The sequence below is a fragment of the Mesoplodon densirostris genome, chromosome 10 (assembly GCF_025265405.1).
Source record: "Mesoplodon densirostris isolate mMesDen1 chromosome 10, mMesDen1 primary haplotype, whole genome shotgun sequence".
Lineage (NCBI taxonomy): Eukaryota > Metazoa > Chordata > Mammalia > Artiodactyla > Ziphiidae > Mesoplodon > Mesoplodon densirostris.
The window spans coordinates 20979191-21000298 of NC_082670.1; the positions used below are offsets into that span (position 1 = coordinate 20979191).

Consider the following 21108-nt stretch of genomic DNA (forward strand, 5'->3'; position numbering starts at 1 on the left):
TTCCTCAGACTCAGGAGTCATTTAGAATTACATTTTAAAAATTCTGTTCATTCACTAACAGATTTGTAGTGTTGGTACAGTTGCCCTTTAGAAAACAGTGTATAGATTGGATGTAAAAAATATCATGTTTAAATAAACTGTATGCCTGCTCTAGTAAATGAAGTGCTTCTTTGTAAAGGCAGTCATTGTGCTGGATTATGATGTCATACAGTTTAAAGAGACAAATGCTTATCATGATTTGTGCCTTTAAAAAAAATGTAGAGCTATTCAAATACATCTCTCTACTTCCTTATTATGCATCTCCACTTCTGAGTTAATGAATGTCTTGCTGTGAGTCAACCATATATCCGTTCAAGATTCAGGTATTGATGGCTCAGCGTCCAGTATTCGCTCCAGTATATTTGCACTCAGTCTCATTTCTCCACAACTATTTAAAACCCAAATAACATTTACGAGCTAAGGGTCTTAATTTCTTTATTTTTTACGTTTCTGTTTATTCATTGGTATTATAGTAACTGGGCACCTTTCTTCTGACCTTGATGATCTCACCTCTATTTTAAGGAAGCTGGAAGGAAACTGAAATCTGGACCACCTCTAAAAAAACTGAATGTCAAGTCAATTGTCCAGTCACACAATGGTATAAGCAGCCAACATCCTCTAAAAGATTCCATGCCCATAATGGCATCATTGACATTTGAACTGCGTGGAGTTGTTCTCTGAAAGGTGCCATAGAGAAAACACAAGGGGGGGTGGCGATCATGGTGGTGATGGGTCAGAGGTTCTTCAAGTGAACTGAATGAGGCCAGCCGTGATTGAGGACAGCCCAGTGAGTGATTCCTTTGTTCCACCGTAAAACAAAATACTCGAAAATGTTCTTGTGACAAAGAGTGTTGTTTGCTCAGAGTGGACATGATGTAGTGAAGCGTTTTTGAAAACTTTCATTTGGTGACTAATACTTTGACTCAGTAAAGATATTAAAAAAACACTTTTTTAACCACAAGGTCTTCGTGTGTAAAGAAGGTTATTACAGTTATAAATATTCAGTAGTGTTTAACATGATAGGAGGGTACCCCACTGGCTGTGGCTGTACACTGCTGCGTTCTGTCCCTAGGACTTTTGTCCCCTGGGAGACTATTTTGCAAGGGTTGTCAAATCACAGTCCTCCTTTTCTTTTCTTTTCTTTTTTTTCAAACAAAAGTATGGTTTTTCCACTTCATCAACAGACTCAAACAGCACCAAATACAGTATAGGGACTCAAAATGTTAAGCTGACGATGTTATAAAGAAATTAGAATTAAAAGCAAACTGAATTCACTTTCCCTTCACATGTGTCCTGTAACTGTATAGTAAGACTGGCAAACCAGGGGAGAGAAACTCGGAGCACCCCAGTTGGCAATTTACAAGGGATTCCAATTTTAAGACTTCCATTAGTCCTACCTGGCTCAACATTTCGTACTCATACCAACAAACCCAACTCGATCCAGGCTTGAAGTACATGGGTCACCATTACGTCTCCCTACTGAGATTCTAGAGGGAATAGAATACATGGAAGCACATCTTGTTTCTGTGCCTAATATTTAGGTAAATAAAGGTTAAGGCACCCTGACCGTCCCTAATGAGCATGTTCATAAATGCACCTGGACTTCATGTACCTTCTAGTGTCCCATGGCCTAAATCCAATCCAGCTTTAGGATTTTAAGTTATTGACACCCACGCTTGACTAGCCTCAACCCATTTCTCTAGGTTCTAGGCTGGCCTAGTCGTAGTCGTGATAAATGTTCACACCCAAGAAGCGCTGACTGTCAACAATACCTTACTGCAAGCCTATCTTTACTGGGCTCTTCTACTTGCCAACACTGAAGTTACTTACTGGTTGGGAGAATAGGCTTTCACTTTGAAACCAGGAGACAGATAGCATGCTTCCAGTTATTTTGCAATGAATATCTTTTGTCGTTCATTAACAGGAACCTTACTTTCCTGCCCCAAATAAAAAACCAGATATGACGAACAAGAATCCAGTTTTTAATTATTTTTTTATTTTTTTTAATTTTTTTTTTTTGCGGTATGCGGACCTCTCACTGTTGTGGCCTCTCCTGTTGCAGAGCACAGGCTCCAGACGCGCAGGCTCAGTGGCCACGGCTCACGGGTCCAGCTGCTCCGCGGCATGTGGGATCTTCCCGGACTGGGGCACGAACCCATGTCCCCTGCATCAGCAGGCGGACTCTCAACCACTGCGCCACCAGGGAAGCCCAAGAGCCCAGTTTTTTAATTTGATCATTTCTTGCATTTGAAGTACTCCTCGATGACATCCTTGGCCTGAGACTCTTTGCCATAGTCCTTAACCACCACACAGCTGCAACCAACCACGTTATGGGGTTTTCCCTCTCTATCAGTTTTACAGAGGCCTACCCATTCCCCTAGTTCCTTGTTGTCATCAACCTTACTCAGGTTGATTTGGTGCTCAGCACAAAGGGCCTCCACCAACTTGACATACATAGGCTCATCACAGTTGGATGCAGGCACGCAGAGGTGGGCTTGGCACTTGTCTAAGGCTTTGGCAGCTTCGTGGATTCCACGTGCTAGGCCGTCCTGGATGAGGGCGGTCTTCAGCACCTCTTGCAGAGCAGTATTAACGTCCATTACACCTCCAGCAGCAAAGCCTTCCTCAGCCATGGGGCCATGGTGGTGGGTTAAGGGTGGAGCCGAATCTTGAGTGCACCGAGCCTCCGCCTCTGTGCAACTCTGCGGCAACTCCGCGGCGGCAGGGAAAGAGCCATGGTCCTCATTTTCTGTGTATCTGATGAGAATAGAGGCAGGCGTAGTCCCTTGATTTTCCTAGTAGTTCTGCCTTTACACATTAGTTTTACAGAAAAAAAGTGGTCCTTTTTCTGTTTCTTAACTACTTTTATTAGGAGAGTCTATACTTTTGGTAATAGTTTTGCCATTATGTCATTATCTATGAGCAGATATAAATCACTGCACTTATTTTAGAAGACCAGTTCAGAGAATTTTATTCTGAGGAAATCTTTGTATTTAGCACTTTTCCAGTAAGTGAGTGGGCCATTGATTGGGTTTTAACAGCTCTTTTGATGAATGAGTTGTTCTGTTATGGAAGGATTTCACACTTAAACCTTACTTCTTGGGCTGTGCTATTTTTGTCTTTTGAAAGTTATTTAAAATGAAAAGAATCAGCACATAAGTTTTATATGCCAAAAGTTAAAGGGTGATCCCACTGTTTCAGAATTTGAGTTTCCACCAGCAGTACTCCTCCCATAGAGGGCCCCTAAAGGGTGTAATAGTTTTGATGGAATTTGTATATTCCATGAATGAAAAACAAACTACAGAATTTCCTTTGTGACTTTTTTTTTTTCCTACCCAAGTTCCCGTTTGTTCCCCCACCAATATAAAATAAAATAAAACCACCGCAACAAACCGATGGGGGTGAAAATGAAGACGTTGCCCCTGTTATAAATAGGGGTCTACCACCTCCCCCTTGCACACACCCACAATCTCTTAAGCTTGGCCTGGGAGGGGAAAATGTTTTCCCCTCCTTAGCTGTTTGAACCCTCTTGGGAAATCATTTGAGTCTGAGTTCTGGCTGCTCTTGCTGCCTGGCTGGCTTCTAGCTAGCATACGAAGGTGGAGTTTGGTTTTCCCCACCTCCACCTCCCTCTACTTCTCACCTCCATCTCCCTCTGCTTCCTTTCACTGGGATTCATGGAGTTTTCCCTGCCAGGAGGTTATTTTCTTAATGTAATATCGGGACAGGAAACCCTTTACCTTTTTTTTTTTTTTTCTGCGGTACGCGGGCCTCTCACTGTTGTGGTCTCTCCCGCTGCGGAGCACAGGCTCCAGACGCGCAGGCTCAGCGGCCATGGCTCATGGGCCCAGCCACTCTGCAGCATGTGGGATCTTCCCAGACCGGGGCACGAACCTGTGTCCCCTGCATCGGCAGGCGGACTCTCAACCACTGCGCCACCAGGGAAGCCCACCCTTTACCTTTTATGCAACCTGCCTGCTTCTTTTCTGGGCTTACTTTGATTCCTATCATGGAGTCTGTCCAGTTTTCATTATTCTTCCCTGTGTGGTGGATATTCAGGTAGTAGATATTTCAGATGGTCTTTCTTGAACCAGAACAGCAACTCCTAGCAGTGTGGCCATAGACAAATTGGTAGCCTTTGGGACCATGGTGTCCAGTACTGGTAAAGCCACCAAATGGAAGTTTCTGTTCTCTTCAGAGTTGGGTCTGTCTCTGGCTGGGAAGTGGGAGGCCAGATGCAGGGATGCTGGTGTTAGTTGGAAGGCAGTAATTAAGGGCATGGAGAGGCTTTGGTGTTGGAGTCCCAGCCCTGTTCTGTGCGACCTTGTGCATGTTACTTACCCTTGTTAAACCTCAGTAATCTCTGCCATTGGGGTTTTTGTAAAGATTAATGAGGTGTGGCATGAACACTCTTAGCACAGTCGTTTACTGGCACATGATCAGTAAATGGTGGAGGTGACGGTGAGGTTATTAAGAAAGAATTGGCTGCAGATGCTCCCTTCCCACTTTCCAAGATTCCAACATCATGCCCATTTAGGCTGCGATGTTGTCAGACTCAAGGAAACTGTCAACTTCATTATTTGTTTGGTTCCTTATTACTTTCCCCTCCTTATAGATTCATTACTTATATATATATATTTTGCGGTACACGGGCCTCTCACTGTTGTGGCCTCTCCTGTTGCGGAGCGCAGGCTCAGCAGCCATGGCTCACCGGCCCAGCCGCTCCACAGCATGTGGGATCTTCCCGGACCGGGGCACGAACCTGTGTCCCCTGAATTGGCAGCCGGACTCTCAACCACTGCGCCACCAGGGAAGCCCTCATTACTTATATTTAAGATGTTTTCTTTAGCCTTACCACAGTCAGAGACCACTTTCTAAATAGCATTAAAATGGAAATTTGACTGAACCTCTGATTCTCTCCCCAACTAACCCAGGTGGGCAGACCTTCCTTGGGAGGGTCATTTGCTTTTCAAGCTCCATAGTGAAGAAGCAGAAGGTTTCTCCTTACTCCTAAAGTCAGCTGCCATTAAAGTCTTCAGTGTTCAATGTGTAGCTTAATGTCTATTGTAACGATTGCTATTTTTGAACCAGTGTTTACGCCACAACATTTTGAGTGTAGAATATTCGTTATGTGACAGATCCTCCACTTGTAGAACTTTACAAACGACTAAGAGCAATCCATTAGAATTTATTTCTTTTGGCTGGAGGCCAAGAATATAGGCCTGTTTGTTTATGGTATGATACTTAAAAAGGCCAAAGACCAGAGGTTTAATTCCCAGATAGGCCAATTAGTGTAGCTTTGTTCCACAACTTCAGATTGAACCTCAGACCCCAGCCATCTGTCTTTACCATGTGTGCCGTTGACCACAAGGGGCATTGGTCACATTGATGAAAGACCGGATGGATCCGCAGAAGACCACGAACCAACCACTCACTAGGAGGAGAGATCCAAACGCCCCCTACGTACAAGATGGTGAGTCAGTAGACTCAACCTCAAAAATGAATGCTAGAGAGACTGTAAGAGACCTATTGTTTTAAAAAATGTTGAGTAAGAATTGCTAAGTGCTCATAGTCCAGATGTCAGGAAAGTTAAGAAACTCTCAGATGTTTTAATTCTGACTGTGTATTTATAAATGAATCCTTCGTAGAAGATAAGGGGAAAGTACCAGAAGGAAGAAGTATCACACTGTGGCAGTTACCTGATGAACGTAGATCTTAAAAGGAAGTACACAAAAAATAGAGGCCTGACAGTCAAGGGGAACCCCAGTGATAGTAGCTAATGTTTACATACTGTGCCAGGCACTAAGTGTTCTTATTTGACCTCACTAGAACTTTATGAGGTTGATCTTATTGTTATTGCCATTTTACAGATGTGTAAATTGAGGCACTGAGCTTTTAGGTAGCGCTGTAGGTTGCACAGCTAGTTAAGTAGCTGGGGTGTGACTCGAGGCTGTCTGATTCTAGAGAGATGTGAGACTTGCAGAAGATGCTATGGACGATAAAACGTTGTCAAAGGAGTGCTCAGAGCCAGAAGAAAATAAAAGCTGCATCTGAATGGAACTGATGGAGGGTGTGTGTACTGATGGAGCATAACCCTTCACCTCCTATTATCTTTTTTTTTTGGTCTATCTTTTATATACATATTTAAAAATCCAGAATGTTAACAATGTGTTGGGGAAGTAATAAGAAAGATCTAGTTTTTCTAAATGAATTTAAGCCTCTTAGCCTAACAGAATACCTTCCCAGGGTCCTGAGGACATTTGGGCTAGAGGTTGTTCATCCATGCCTGCGATCTTTAGGGAACGTGGAGAACAGAAAATAGTGCCTGACAGGTGGAGGGGGGTGCAGGTGTGGAAAAGGCTGCGAAGTTTTTCTTCAAAGGAGCTGGTATCTTCCAATTTTTAGAGCTTCCTGAGTATCCAGACTTGCTCTGAATGAGTGCATAGTATACAACTAGAGTCAGAGAAAGGACATTAAATAGGACAGAATTTAATTGTCTGGAGTTAAAGTGTTTTTCTTCATTGGCTGGTGAGTAAACCGCACTTGGAAGAATTCAGGTGTAAGATGGATGAGACTTCGGCACGGGGATGTCTCAGACGCGGTATAAACATCAGGAGGTGATGAGACCATTAAGGTTTCCCCCGACCTGTTTCTAAGAGCATGACTTTGTATGTATAAGACTACGCCAGAGACTTATTTGGATCTTTGGTTTTCCCTCTGTGAAGAGGTTATTTAATCTCATTTCCAGATGAGGAAACTCGGGTTCAGAGAGTATGAGAGTGACTTTCTCACGTCAGCTTTTGGGGACAGGCAGGCTAGACGCTCATCTGGACCCATAACCTGACTACAGCTGTCATGGATGCCGGGCCATCCCGAGAGTCTCTAGATGCAGGGCAGGTTTGGGGGCTGGGCTCACCGGGGTTCAAATCCCAGTTCTGGAACTTACAGTCATCCCTCGGTATACGCGAGGGGATTGGTTCTGGAACCCCCTGAGGATACCGAAATCCAAGATGCTCACCTTCCTTATATAAAATGGCATATATTTGCATATAACCTATGCATATCCTCCATACTTTAAATCATCTCTAGATTACTTATAATACATGATACAATGTGAATGCTGTGTAAATAGTTGCTAGAGTGCAGGAAATTCAAGTTTTGCTTTTTGGAACTTTCTGGAATTTTTTTTTTTTTCAAATACTTTCGATCTGTGGTTGGTTCAGTCTGTGGATGTGGAACCCTCTGATCCAAAGGGCTAACTATACTCTGTAACCTTGATTACTTCTTTGACTGCTCAACCAAAGAAATGGAATTGTTGTGAGGATTAAGTGAAAAGAAAGTGCTCGGCATCTAGTAAATACTAAGGATATGTCTCTGTTCTTTGTAGTTAGGCTTGAAATCTTTATTTTATTTATTATTACCGATAAGTTTTACAACATCTCTCAACTCGTGCCTAAGAAGTTTCATTTTTACCTTATTTTTCTCTTTGGATGATATGAAATTTCAAAAGAGCACTTCTTATAGTTTCTCTATATGTAAAAACTTTATATCTTCTAGGGCCCTTTGGGTGAAGGATCCAACTACAGGGCCTTTAGCAATTCTTACCTGCTCTGAAAGTATGTCATTTATTCTTTTGAAAAAGATGTCCTCTAACTTTCCTCCTCCTCCAGCTATGCACGAGGCTCACTGGTTACTGTGGCAACCGCACTCTAATAATCTTGTCAGGAAATATGATGTAACTATCTCTCTAATCTTATTTTCCAGACGTAAAATAAGCACACAGTTTCCTTCTAAGAATCCTTCTAAAGAGTTCAGGGCCTAAGCACTGCTTCTCCTTGTTCCGCTGTTTTATAAGATTGTAGGTGCTTGCGGAAGAATGTACATCATTGGGTGTTTCTTTAACTCAGAATGTTTATAGCACCCAATGGCCAGTGTGTCACTGTGAAGGCTTATGTGCTTTCATGTTCATTCTCCCATAGTTGAGGAAATTTGGGGTAGTTTATTTTATTTTTTTGGCCACGTGGCTTGTGGGATCTTAGTTCCCCGACCAGGGATGGAACCCGGGCCCTGGCAGTGAAAGCGCCGAGTCCTAACCACTGGACTGCCAGGGACTTCCCTTGGGTAGTTTAAAAAACACAGAATTGTGGTTTCTATAGGATTTACATTTATTTTTAGACATAAAGGATCTAAGGTAATTGCTGGAATAGTTAGATCAAGTCAGTATTTTCACATGTTTCGGAAGAGGCTAATTTTACACAACATCTCTCTACCCGCCCGTTAGTGAGGAGTAAGTCTGTATCTTCTCAGCAGCCCCCCACCTTCCTCAGCACGCCTAACGTCCTCAGTAGGGGTCAGATAGGACCCCCAGTTCTCTGCTCCTGGAAAGACCCTTCCACGCTGCCAGCTTCTCTGTCACTCTCTGCCTTCAGCATCAGGACCAGTTGCATCGCACTTCCTCCTCCTGTTTGTGCCAGTCACCATAGGAAGCCTGGACTCCCAAGGCATCCCTCATCCCTTTGTCATGTCCTCATTTGACTCTTTACTTCAGTTTTTAAAATCCTCTCTCTCCCTCTGGAGCCCGCTCCCTGTGCACTCTGTGCCCTCGGGGTCAGTCATCAGCACATCCCCAACTTCCTGACCTTGTCTGTGGACATCCCCTTCCCCTTCTTGCTTTTATGGAAACCTGGGGCTCCCCTGACAATACTGCTTCTCCTGCAGGCCTCTCAAGTGGCTGCAGGTTTTTAACCTTACCCTTGAACCATGGTTAGGGATGGGGTAGTATCCTCTATGCTTCCCTGGCAGTGCAGAGGTTAAGAATTAGCCTGCCAATGCAGGGACCACGGGTTTGAGCCCTGGTCCGGGAAGATCCCACATGCCGCGGCGCAACTAAGCCCGTGCGCCACAACTACTGAGCCTGTGCTCTAGAGCCCGTGAGCCACAACTATTGTGCCCACGAGCCGCAACTACTGAAGCCCACGTGCCCAGAGCCCGTGCTCCACAACAAGAGAAGCCACCGCAATGGGAAGCCCGCGCACCACAATGAAGAGTAGCCCCCGCTCGCCGCAACTAGAGAAAGCTCGCGCGCAGCAACGAAGACCCAAGGCATCCAAAAATAATAAATACATAAATGTATTTAAAAAAAAAAACGTTTTTTTCTCCGAGGTTTCTGTGCTGTGTCCCCTCCTCCCGAAAGCCTCCTGCTGTGTCTCAGGTCTCTGTGTGGCCCCCCGTCCCTTGCCAGGCGTCTGCTCCTCTGCGCAGTCACTCCCCTCGTTCCCTGAAGGTCCCGGTTTCTGGCTCACTGTCCCTCTCTCCAGCGCAAGTCCTGCTGATTCTCCTGAATTTCACTCTTCATGTCGGTAATCCTCCCAACCCCTTCATCCCTCAGCTTCTCAACCTCATCTCCTCCCGTGAGTGGTCTCCCACCTTCCTCAGTGACTCCACCCCAGGATCATGCCCTTGGTCCTGTCATCACCGGTAACCTCAGTGCCTCCTCCATAGCTCTCTCTGGACACCCCAGTCTGACCACCACTCCCACCCTTCTGGCCCACCTTGTGCGGTACCTCCAACCTCGACGGTCCTTGGACCACCAGGACCTTCAGTTCATTGAATCCGCCACCTCTTCACGGTTCCACCCTCACCCCAAGTCCTGACTTCTCTCCTTTCCCAGCTTGAATTCCCTGATCAACCAGTCTCATCACTCCTTACATCCTCATCACCCTTGTCCCTCTCACACCGTGTCATTCTCGCTTGACTAAACCACAATTCCGGTTAAATCCATCTCTTTCTCTGCACCTACTCTGTACTTGCACCTGTGCAGGCACATGTGCCAGGACAAAACCATACCCCACCGTATTGATCATCTCACTCTAGGTCAGTGATCACAAGTGCCAGGTGGGCCCTTGATGTCACCTGACAGTCATGTCGTGTTGCTACTGTCTATTCATTCCCTCCCTCTCTTAGACAACCATCCCATGCTTTTTATACTTGCTCTTCAAACATCCATTGTCTCTGTACTCTTTGCCACTTCCTTTTTCACTAAAAAAAAAATTAAATAAAAATGGAAGCAATCGGAAGAGAACTTCCACATGTTCCCTGCATCACACCTAGCACCTGCCTGTGTCTGTGCCCGAGCCCCCAGCTCCTTGGGCACAACATCCCATTTCCATCTCCAAGTACCCTCTCAAGGGCATTGCTCCATAAAATTTCTCCTTTCCCTCCTATATCATCAGTTTTCTTCTCTCTTCTGAATTCCCACAGGCATACAAGTTATTATTTTTCCCTTTAAATAAAACCATCCTCTCTTGACTCTGATTTCGCTTCCAGCTACTGGCCAATTTCTTCTCTTCCTCTTACAACAGGACATTTGGAATGAGTCATCTGTATTCATCACATCTAATATTGCTATCCCCCCCCCCCCCCCAACCCCACCCCGTTCTATCCAGAGCCCATACGGTGGGGTTTTTACCCCTCACGCTGACTCCACTGCCTCTGCTCTTATCAGGTCATCAGTGACGTTTCACTGCTGCGGTCCACGGTGGTCCCAGTCTCCTCTTATTTCAACTACAGCAGCATTTGACACGGTCGATTATTCTCCCCCTTGAATACATTCTTCACTTGACTGCCCAGACACACCCCTCCTGGTTTTTCTTGTTCCTCTCTGGCTGGTCTTTCTCAGCCTCCTGTGCTGGTTCCTCATCTCCCCAAACGCTAAATGGAGTGCCTCAGGGCACTTATATCTCTTCTCTATTTAGCTCATGCTTTAAAACTCATCTGTACCGTGAAGATTGCTGCATTTTTATTTGTAGCCCTGATCTCTCCTGTGAACCCCAGGAGCCCTTTATCTGACTGCCTGCTGGTCATCGATACTCAGATGTGTCTAATAGGCATTTCAAACATAACGTGTCCTTGGAACCCCTCAAGGGTGCTGAGGTGTCTGTTTCACTGGGTGATCATTTCTAGGGGATCCCTTCTGGGAAATTGCATTTGGGGGATCACACAAGGATGTGTGGGCAAAAGAGGGCTTCTAGAGGCAAAGGGAGGGGGGAAAAAGGCAGGTTGGGGGCAAAATTGCCTTGATAATTGCTTGAATCTTGTCAAAGTAACTACTGCTGAGAAGCATTAATGTTTTCGGAGGGAGGGTCTGAGAGGGGTGTAGGATGTGGGGAGCTTTGGAAAAGGTAAATCAGTGATGAAACCTAGGGCTGATAATGCCTTTTCTGAATGGATCTTGAGGTAATATCCCGTCAGCTTGGTTTTTGATTATATAAGTTCAGGAATACTGGGATAAAAATCAACTGCTTGAAACGTACAGATGTTTTGCTAATATTTTCTAGTCCACTGATACATTCAGTGCCATTTCTGCACTGAGTTTGGTGAGTAAAGTGTTCTGGATAACTTGATTATCTGGGTAACTGAGAGTTAACTAGGTTTCAATATTGCTAGGTACTAGTTATTATTTTGTGATTTACCTATTCAGCTCTGTTTTTAGCTGTTTAATGAACCTTGGGGAAAAGGCAAAACTTCAAGTTCTTTTGTTCTTTGGTTTTGAAATGTTTTTAATGAAAATGGTGTGGCTATTACTTAATAATTTTGGGAAGTGTGCTCAGTTAGGGCATTTAGCCAATTAGAATTATTCCCACATGAAAAAAAAATCAACTGCTTGAATTTAAAACCACAATAAAGGGCTTCCCTGGTGGCGCAGTGGCTGAGAGTCCGCCTGCCGATGCAGGGGACACGGGTTTGTGCCCCGGTCCGGGAACATCCCACATGCCGCGGAGTGGCTGGGCCCGTGAGCCGTGGCCGCTGAGCCTGTGCGTCCAGAGCCTGTGCTCCGCAGCGGGAGAGGCCACAACAGTGAGAGGCCTGCGTACCGCAAAAAAAAAAAACAAAAAAACAAAAAAACAAAAAACAAACCACAATAAAAACAAACAAACAACGTAACTGTCCGAAAAGGAAATCCTAATTCTCCTCTTACCTCCAAGCTGCTCCCCTCCCCCACCAACCTGCCTCACCAGTCTTCCCACCTCAGTGAACAGCATTCCATTCTTCCATTTACTTAGGACAAAACATTTGGAGTCATTCTTGAATTATCGTTCTCTCACACCCCATCAGCAAACCCAAATCCTTCAAAATATATTCAGAATCTATTTCTTATCATCTGACTGCTATCATGCTGGGCCAGGCCACCATAAGTTTTCACCTGGATTAATGGAATGTCCTAACCGGCCTCTCTGCTTCCAGCCTGATCCCCTTTAGTCTGTTATTAGATGTGCTCAGATCATGTCAATCCTCGTTCCATCTCATTCAGAGGAAAAGCCAAAGTCATTCCTGTGACCTGTAAGCTACTATGTGACCTAGGCCGCCATTACTCTCTGACTTCATCTCTTACTCTCCCCCGTTTACTTTCTCCACTTCATCCATCCTGACTGTTTCTCGAAACAGTCTGGGCCTGCTTCCACCTCCGAGCTTTTGCATTTGCTGAAATTCCCTTTCTTTTCCTGCCCTGTATCCATGTGGCAAGGCCCCCTCACATCCCTCAGGTCTTTCCTCAAATGTCACTTGTCCAGTGAGGCCTCTCCTGCTTTTCTGACCACCCGTCTTAACTTTCACCACCCCTCCAACACTTTCTGTCTTCTTTCTTTACTTTATTATTCCTTAGCATTTAGCATCATCCAACAGAGTCTACATTTTATTTATTTATCTCATTCCTTGTCTCTTCTCCCTTCTGCTAGAATGTAAGTTCCACGGGACCAGAGGTCTTTGTTCTGCTCGCTGCTTATTCCTGCGGCTGAGCGCATAGGTTGCTTTGTGGTAGAGCCTCATAAATATTTGTTAAACAAGAACGACTGTTTCTTGCTCTGGGCATTCTTGTGGCTTAAAGTTATTGTAAATCTGTTTGCCACAAAACACTAATGAAACTAATTATTTTATTTCATGTTTTCTATTAAGTATATTTACTATATATGTCACATTGATTTAAGACCGTAATAATAGGAATGGCAGACAGAATGCAAATTAGAAAAGAGTTCCTACAGCTTTTCCTGCTGGTTGATTTCAGTGCGTCCCATTCATGGTACAGCTTTCTCTGTACATTTGGAAATATGTCAGCTTATTTCTGTCCATGTATCCCGCCTTATTACAAAAGCAAAGAAAGATTGAAAGGAGCTGGTTGGAAACGTGATGATGTAAGTATGTTGTAACCAATGTGCTGTTTCAAACACTGGGTGATGTGAATAGACTGTATGCTGTTTATGTTAATTACCTCATTTGCCAGAGGGCACCGATCACTGCCTTTTGTTGTGTAGTTTGCATTATTCCATGCCAGAACTTTTCATTTAGTACTTCGGTTTTACCTCTCTTGTTTGGGTAATCATGTCTCCAGTCCTCCAGTTGTAAGTTAATTTGTATCCTAAGACCAAAAAGCTATTGAGTATTTCGCAACTTTCTCAAGTCAAATTAATCATAATTACCTAAATTCAGCCATTTGCTATCTTAGTAAAAGTCCATTGATTCCATGCCCCACAGGTTATTGCACAGACGCTATAAAGCAAAGGACAGAACCTGTTCTGGTACGTTCTGGTTTCTCTTAGTCTATCAGAATGAAGATTCAAGGCAATTCATGGTTCTGCTTACTAGCAAGTTTAAAAACACATTTCATTTTAGAAATTAATGTACTATAAAGTTAATACTTCGGGTGGGGTGCAGTTCTATGAGTTCCTTAAAAATTTTTTTATTTGGAAATTATTTTAGATTTATGGAAGAGTAGCCAAAGTAGTTCAGAGAGTTCCCATGTACATTTACCCAGCTTTCCCTAACCTTAACAGCTTACTTAACTGTAGTAAACTTATCAAAGCCAAGAAATTAACAGTGATACAATACTATTAACTACCACTTCATTTGGATTTTTACCAGTTTTTCCACTAATGTCCTTTAATTCCAGGATCCGATCCAGGATACTGTGTTTCATTTAGTCATTTTCCTCCTAGTCTCCTGCAATCAACAGCACCTCTTTCAAAGCTTTACATGAGAAAGTGGGTCAAGTTAATACTGCAGGGAAGTTGTGAGAATTACACGTTTAAGGGGCTAGGTGGAACTTTGGAGATGTCCTGATCCAGGGGCTACAAAGAGGTGGCCCTATGAGCTGAATTCAGCTCATACAATATTGGAATAGGATTTGAATTAGTTGCCAACATTTAATGATTAGGAGGTTTTCCAGAAAAATCTGTACTTTTGCCTTCTTTTTAAGACATTGGTAGCTTCTGCTGCCCCAGGTCTGTTCACTGACTGGGACGATTGTGTGGCTCCAAGATGTGGCTGTCCCTTCTCTACGGGCAAGTGTATTCCACTCACTCCAGATGCTGCCCTGGGCTAAACCAGCCCCTCATCTTACAGGTGAAGATGCCCCAGGAGGCAAGCGTTGCACGTAGCCCACCCTGTCTTGCTTTCTGTGCTCCTCTTGGTCTCAGAGCTGGCAAGGCATGGTTTTGTCTCCCCCAGAGGACAGCAAAGATCATGGCAGGAAGAGGGTGCAGTGTCAATGCTCCGTGAGGTCTAGTCCCACTCTTAGTCTGCATGCAAACTCTGAGTTTGCAAATGAGTTCCCTGAGATAACGTCTGATTTGCAGCCACTTCCTGTTTAGCTGTACACGGTTATCTGAAATATTATGTGAGTTGCTACCACGTAAAAATCAGGTGATGAACCTGAAAATCCTGCTTTGTGACTTCTCTTTAGAAGTCAGGTGACCAAGCAATGCTGGGGCCACATTCCCACCCACCATGGTCTCCTGGCCTGGACTCAAGTCTGTGCCCTCAGCTGGGAACAGGCTCATCTGGCCCCTGCATTCCATCTGTGGGACCCTATGGGCATTTACAGCGTTTGCCTTAGGTTACTGGGTTGGAAACCAGGGAAGCCCCAGTAGTTTCCCTTTTGTGTTTTTTAAAAATTTATTTATTTATTCATTTTTGGCTGCATTGGGTCTTCGTTGCCACCCATGGGCTTTCTCTAGTTGCAGCGAGCGGGGGCTACTCTTCATTGCGGTGCGTGGGCTTCTCATTGCGGTGGCTTCTCTTGTTGCGGAGCATGGGCTCTAGGCACACAGGCTCAATAGTTGTGGCTCATGGGCTCTAGAGAGCAGGCTCAGTAGTTGTGGCACAAGGGCTTAGTTGCTCTGTGGCATGTGGGATCTTCCCGGACAAGGGCTCAAACTTGTGTCCCCTGCGTTGGCAGGCGGATTCTTAACCACTGTGCCACCCGGGAAGTCCATCCTTTTTGTGTTTCTTGACACTAGGTATTCTTGACTAGGAGTGATTTTAGTAATTCCTCCAAGTTGTTGAGGACAAAGGGAATTTGGGACAGGGACTTGTGATAGGCTCAGAGCCTAGGTGTGCCGAAAGTCGGCTATCTCGTTTTGTCTTCTGTGTCCTGTCCGCTCTTCCCGGACATGCTGTAAGCTCCCTTTGTGTGACCTAAGGTTTAACGATGCATATCAGTGTAAAGTGTTCTGTTCAGGGGCATTTTTCTTAGAACAGCTCAAAGTACTATATTTAAAAAACTAAGTGGAAGCTACAGTGGTGGAATTTCAGGCAGTGTCTGGTTGGTATCCTTGTAATCTCATCCCAGGAATGTATACTTCTATTTATTTATTTATTTAAATTAGGAATTGTACTTAAAAAGTTTTATTTTATAGAACTGTAGTTGATTTACAGTGTTGTGTGAATTCCTGCTGTGTAGCAAAATGATTCAGTTATACATATATATACGTTCTTTTTCATATTCTTTTCCATTATGGTTTATCACAGCATATTGAATGTAGTTCCCTGTGCTATACAGTATGACCTTGTTTTTTATCCATTCTATATATGAGTTTGCATCTGCTAATCCCAAACTCCCAGTCCTTCCATCCTCCACCCCACCTCCCCTTTAGGAGCATATACATATAGAAGCAAGAAGAGAGCATTTTCTTTTCAGATCATTATAGAGACACGGGGCTAATTATTAAAGGGGTTTTGTATGTGTAACTCTAAGGGTGTCTATCTGTGTGGCCCAATATGGTAGCTGCAAATTTATGTGGAGCTACTGAGCACTTGCAGTGCGCTAGTCTGAATTGAGTTGCACTGTGAGTGTAAAATACATACCAAATTTCTGACTTACCGTGAAGGAAAGAATGTAAAATGTCTCTGATAATTTTTATATTGATGACATGTTTAAATGCTACTATTTTGGATCATTAGATTAACTAAATTAAGTTGTTGATTTCATCTCTTTTTTTACTTAAAAAAATGTGGCCACAAGAAAATGTAAACTTACAGACGTAACTTATGTTTCTACTGGATGGGGCGGCTCTAGATTCTGCTGTATTTGATGGCAAGGAAGGGTGAGCAGCCTGTTTTCTAGGCTGTGGTAAAGTCAAGTTCAAAGAACACGTGTGGACAGAAGGGAATGGTAAATTGTTTTCATAACTCTTGGCTTTAATAAAGTTTGCACTTCACTGATCACTGTAGTGTATTTGGTGCATTTAGTTGGATTCCAAGTTGCTCTACTGCTTGTTGAGCTGTACTGGTGGTGTGACACTGTTGGAAGTCAGAAAGATGCTCGTTGGAATTCAAGCTTCTCTACTATGTCCTTGAGTCACTTATTTAACCTCCTGAGCCTCAGAGCCCTGCCCTGGAAATTAGGGACATTGGTGATCCACCCCATTGTGTGAAAGTTAGGGAAAATAATACATGTAAAATGCCCAGTGTAATATTGAGGACACAGTATTAGTACAGTAAACGATATTTATTTAAATTGATCATTCCTGGTAGTATGAAAAAAAAGTCCCATTTTATCACTTCTGTGTGCTAGAAGTAAGGCTGCCCCGCAAATCAGAAAAAGGCACTTTTTTGCTTCTGTGACGTGATCGTGGATCCACCAGAAAACCTTTCTACGTGGATTTTTTTCTACTCCTTCCATGGCAAAGGTTTTTATTATAAGTGGATCAGTCTTTTCAGTCGTTGAGGTTCAGTATTTATTGAAATCCAGCAGTGGACTAAATGACAGATACTTTCTAGAAAGTATTGGACGCCTTGAATTTTGACAGAAGCTGGAGGCATCTGTCGTGGGTACGATAGAAAGCAGTCTATATATTACTACATAAAAGATCCCAGATAACTGGACAGGTGAGGATGGGCGGAGTAACCAAAACCATGCTGTGGAGAACGCATACCTGCTCTTCATCTGGTCCTCTCCCTTTGTGGTTGTCAGGCACACACAGGAGTACTTTGTAGTTTTATGTTGTTTTCTTTTTTTTAGGTAAGGCTAAGTCTTCCACTTCCTCAAACTATTATTATGTGCCTTATGGAACTTATTAAACTTAGTGGAAGATGAATATGTATAACCCTGGGGAGCATCTGCAGGTGTTAACTGCAGGAGAAACCCTGAATGGAGGAACAGGGTACCAGGAATAATTGGTAGTTTTTTTTGTGTGTGTGTTTTAATCCTTTCTCCTTTGATCATAAAAGAATCAGGACCCAGAAGATAGGAGTTTGGGACTCCGAAGGCTCATTGGTGGCCTGCTTGCGGATAAAAATGCATAGACTGGAAATTTTTTTTTTTTTAAAGCTTATCTATTTTCCCTTAAATCAATGAAAGATACTGCATTAATCAATCATTTTCTGGCTCAAATCCATGTCTCTTGTGCTATAAAGGCAAGTCTTATATCTCTCACTTCTTTCCCCAGATTGGCTTTGCTTGGCAGTAACTTTTCAAATGATAAATTGAACTCCTTCTTGCCAGGGTAACTCTCTATTAGTTGTGGATAAGCTTGTTACATGCAAAGTACTCAGCTAGTACATGTAGAAATGCTTTGTAACCTACAACTCCTTTATAACATATGTCTTATTATTGACTTTACCATGGCTGCTGGCAAGGAAGTTTACTAGAAATCACCCACAGATTCCAGCCAACCCTCCTGTCACCACCTCTTGGTAGGTATGGATGGTGCTTTCAGGGTGGTCCTTCTGCTGTCCCGCCTGGATCTCAGCCAGTATCTCACAGCCATCAGGAGCCTGGCTTTACCCACCAACTCTAGGTTCTGGTTGTCCTGCTTAGAATATCACAGCTGCTCTCTAACAGGGACTCCTCTGATTCCTGATAGGCAGCCTCTCTTTCTGAATTCTTATTATTAATTAATATATCATCTTATAGCTGTACAATAACAATGGAAACTAACAACTGATTGCTTACTGTTTGTCAAATACTCTCACTTGATCCTCTCAACAACCCTAGGGGGTAGATGTTGTTATTATCCCCATTATACAGATGATAAAACTGAGGCACAGAGAGACTAAATGACTTGTCCATTCTCAGGCTTGACTCGTCAGAACCCAGGCCTGTTGAAGAGTAGCTCCTGAGCTCTTAGCCATGCTCACTCTATGACTTCTGCTTAGATTGTTTTCCTTCTCTCCGGCCACTTGTCTAAGTATTTTGAGTCTTCAAAAGCAAGTTCTATAGGGCTTCCCTGGTGGCGCACTGGTTGAGAGTCCGCCTGCCGATGCAGGGGACACGGGTTCGTGCCCCGGTCCGGGAAGATCCCATATGCCGCGGAGCGGCTGGGCCCGTGAGCCATGGCCGCTGAGCCTGTGCGTCCGGAGCCTGTGCTCCGCAACGGGAGAGGCCACAACAGTGAGAGGCCCGCGTACCGCAAAAAAAAAAAAAAAAAAAAAAAAAAAAAAAAAGCAAGTTCTACTCTGAAGTGACATTTTCATTACGGACTCCAGGCTACACTCTTATGTGCTTTTATCCCTCCTGATGTAGACCAAATGAAAGATATCTTCCCTCTCTCTATGGTTTAAGTCTTTTACAGTATATTTTTTCCTGCTGATTATTTCTTGTGTATTAATCTTTTTTTTTTTTTTTTTTCTTTTTTTTTTTTTTTCTTTTTGCGGTATGTGGGCCTCTCACTGTTGTGGCCTCTCCCGTTGCGGAGCACAGGCTCCGGACGCGCAGGCCCAGCGGCCATGGCTCACGGGCCCAGCCGCTCCGCGGCATATGGGATCCTCCCAGACCGGGGCACGAACCCGCATCCCCTGCATCGGCAGGCGGACTCTCAACCACTTGCGCCACCAGGGAGGCCCTGTGTATTAATCTTGACTTTTAAATTTTATTGTTAGTACTTCTAAGGTGAGGGGGCACTTTGTATGTTTCTCCTCAATTTTCCAAAATACTTAGCATGGTGGTAAGTGAGCTCATTTGAAAACATTTAAGAAATAGGTATAGAGCCTTTGCGGCAGGCTCTGTTGGTTGCCTGACTGCTCCGTTCACCACTCCCTTGTTCATCGTAGCCTATGGAATGGTGATTAGCGTAAGAGTGGTTCTCAACCCGGGGTGATTGTGCCCTCCGGGGGACATTTGGTAGTGTCTGGAGACATTTTTGATCGTCACAACTGGGGTTGGGGTGCTAGTTGCATGTGTGGGTAGAGGCCAGGGCTGCAGGTAAACATCCTGTAATGCACAGGCTGGTCCTCCACAAGAGAGAGTTATCTGGCCCCAAATGTTGGTAGGGCTGAGGCTGAGAAACCCTGGCCTAGAGAGAGTCACATGATACATTCTGGCCAACTAAATATAAGTGAAAGTCCACTGGGGCTTTCTGTGAAAGTTTTGCTTTTCTGAGACAGGAGCTATCCCTTCCTGTTTTCAGCTTCCTCTGCCTTCAACAGGGGCTTGAGCCTAGAGGCAGGGGCATGCATCTTACGCCCAAGAGGTAACAAACATGAAGATAAAAGTCAACACATCTCCAGAACTTTTTCATCTTGTCTGCTGAGTATCCTTCACAGTGATGTAGGGTGAGACATGTCTTTAAATGTTTGTTCATTTACCGCTCGCCCTGCTGCTTGTCCGCCTTCTACAAACTGCTCCCACTGAGGCTTTTAGTCCAGAAAAGATGCTCCTCTGGCCAGACTTTCCTCCCTGTAAGACTGCTGAGCCAGCCATTCAGTGAATTTGCCCAAGTTGTTGTATTGTCTTTACAAACTTGCTACTTGGGAATCTAGGTAGAGGTGGGGTTTGAAAAACCAGAGATTTGGTTTAACGAGAGGGAATGTTTGGGGCAGCAAGTATAAACCTCACCAAATACCTCAGCTGGAAATATTCTCTGAGTTGAGCACAAGGTCCCAGCATGGAAAGATGTACAGGGTTGTTTTTCCTGGCACTTCTCCCTCTCCAGTATCCCATATGGTAGCTCCCCTAGTTCTTAATGCCCCCTGGCAGCCATGCCCTTGTCTTGCTGGGCCCGAATCACAGGTGTTGGGTGCTGTTTAATTTTGAGTTAATTGGCTTTATTGCTGTTAGACTCTTGTGTGGTTTCTTGAATTCATGAATTAGTCATTAAGTTGTGTTTACCAGGCAGGCACCCTGGCAATCTGTGGTCTGTCCAGCTGACCTTCTTTTAGAAGGATGCTGTTTGTGCAGCCTTTAGTAAACAATGGTGGGAAAAACAGAATTCTCTTTGGGGACCCTTTAACTGCAGCCTTTTCTTCCACCTCTTACCTTTGCAGGTGGTTTTGTGCCTTACTTGAGAATTTTAGTGGGCTTATCTATCAGGGTGGGATGGGAGCTGTGTTCTGAGACTTAACAGAGGCTTTTGTATTATTTTTGTACCGGCCTGTAAGGGTTGAGGAAAATCAGTTATTAGATGAATTTTCCCCAGGAGGACTCACCTCTAGAATAAATGAAATTAAATTAGATAACTGGGATTTCCTTCTTGGGGCAGTTGTTGTCAGGTTTTGTTTCTTTTTTAATACAATTGAGAAAGCACTTGAAATTTCAGAGTCACAAATACGTGTCACAAAACTCAACACAGTCTGAAAGCACATAGATATTTATGGTTTATTATTCTAATTAATGTTTAGTAAGCCTTGAGAAGCTGTCATGTACTGTCTCTCCTGGGTAGGGGTAAATTTCCCAGCTCAGGGTAAACAACCTGTAATTATGTGGTTAATGAGATAAGAAGCTCTAACTACTTTCTTAAGTTGAAGTGCCTTTTTAACAAGTAGCTGGTAAATGAAATGAAGGCACAAGAATTTCAACCT

General features: G+C 44.0%; 2 protein-coding genes across 4 annotated transcripts in view; one reads left to right on the top strand and one right to left on the bottom strand.

Annotated features, from left to right (window-relative positions):
- The window catches only part of CARMIL1 (capping protein regulator and myosin 1 linker 1), a 317490-nt gene that overhangs the window by 51539 nt on the left and 244843 nt on the right, over positions 1-21108 (top strand). The gene's annotated exons all lie outside the window — the stretch shown is intronic.
- On the bottom strand, positions 2267-2672 carry LOC132497512 (small ribosomal subunit protein eS12-like). The gene has a single exon (XM_060110721.1). It carries the CDS (start codon positions 2670-2672, stop codon positions 2274-2276), a length of 399 nt encoding a protein of 132 aa, XP_059966704.1. The 3' UTR covers positions 2267-2273.

Coding starts and splice junctions, on each gene's coding strand:
- LOC132497512 (XM_060110721.1), bottom strand. CDS start 2,672: ATGGCTGAGGAAGGCTTTGCTGCTGGAGGTGTAATGGACGTTAATACT.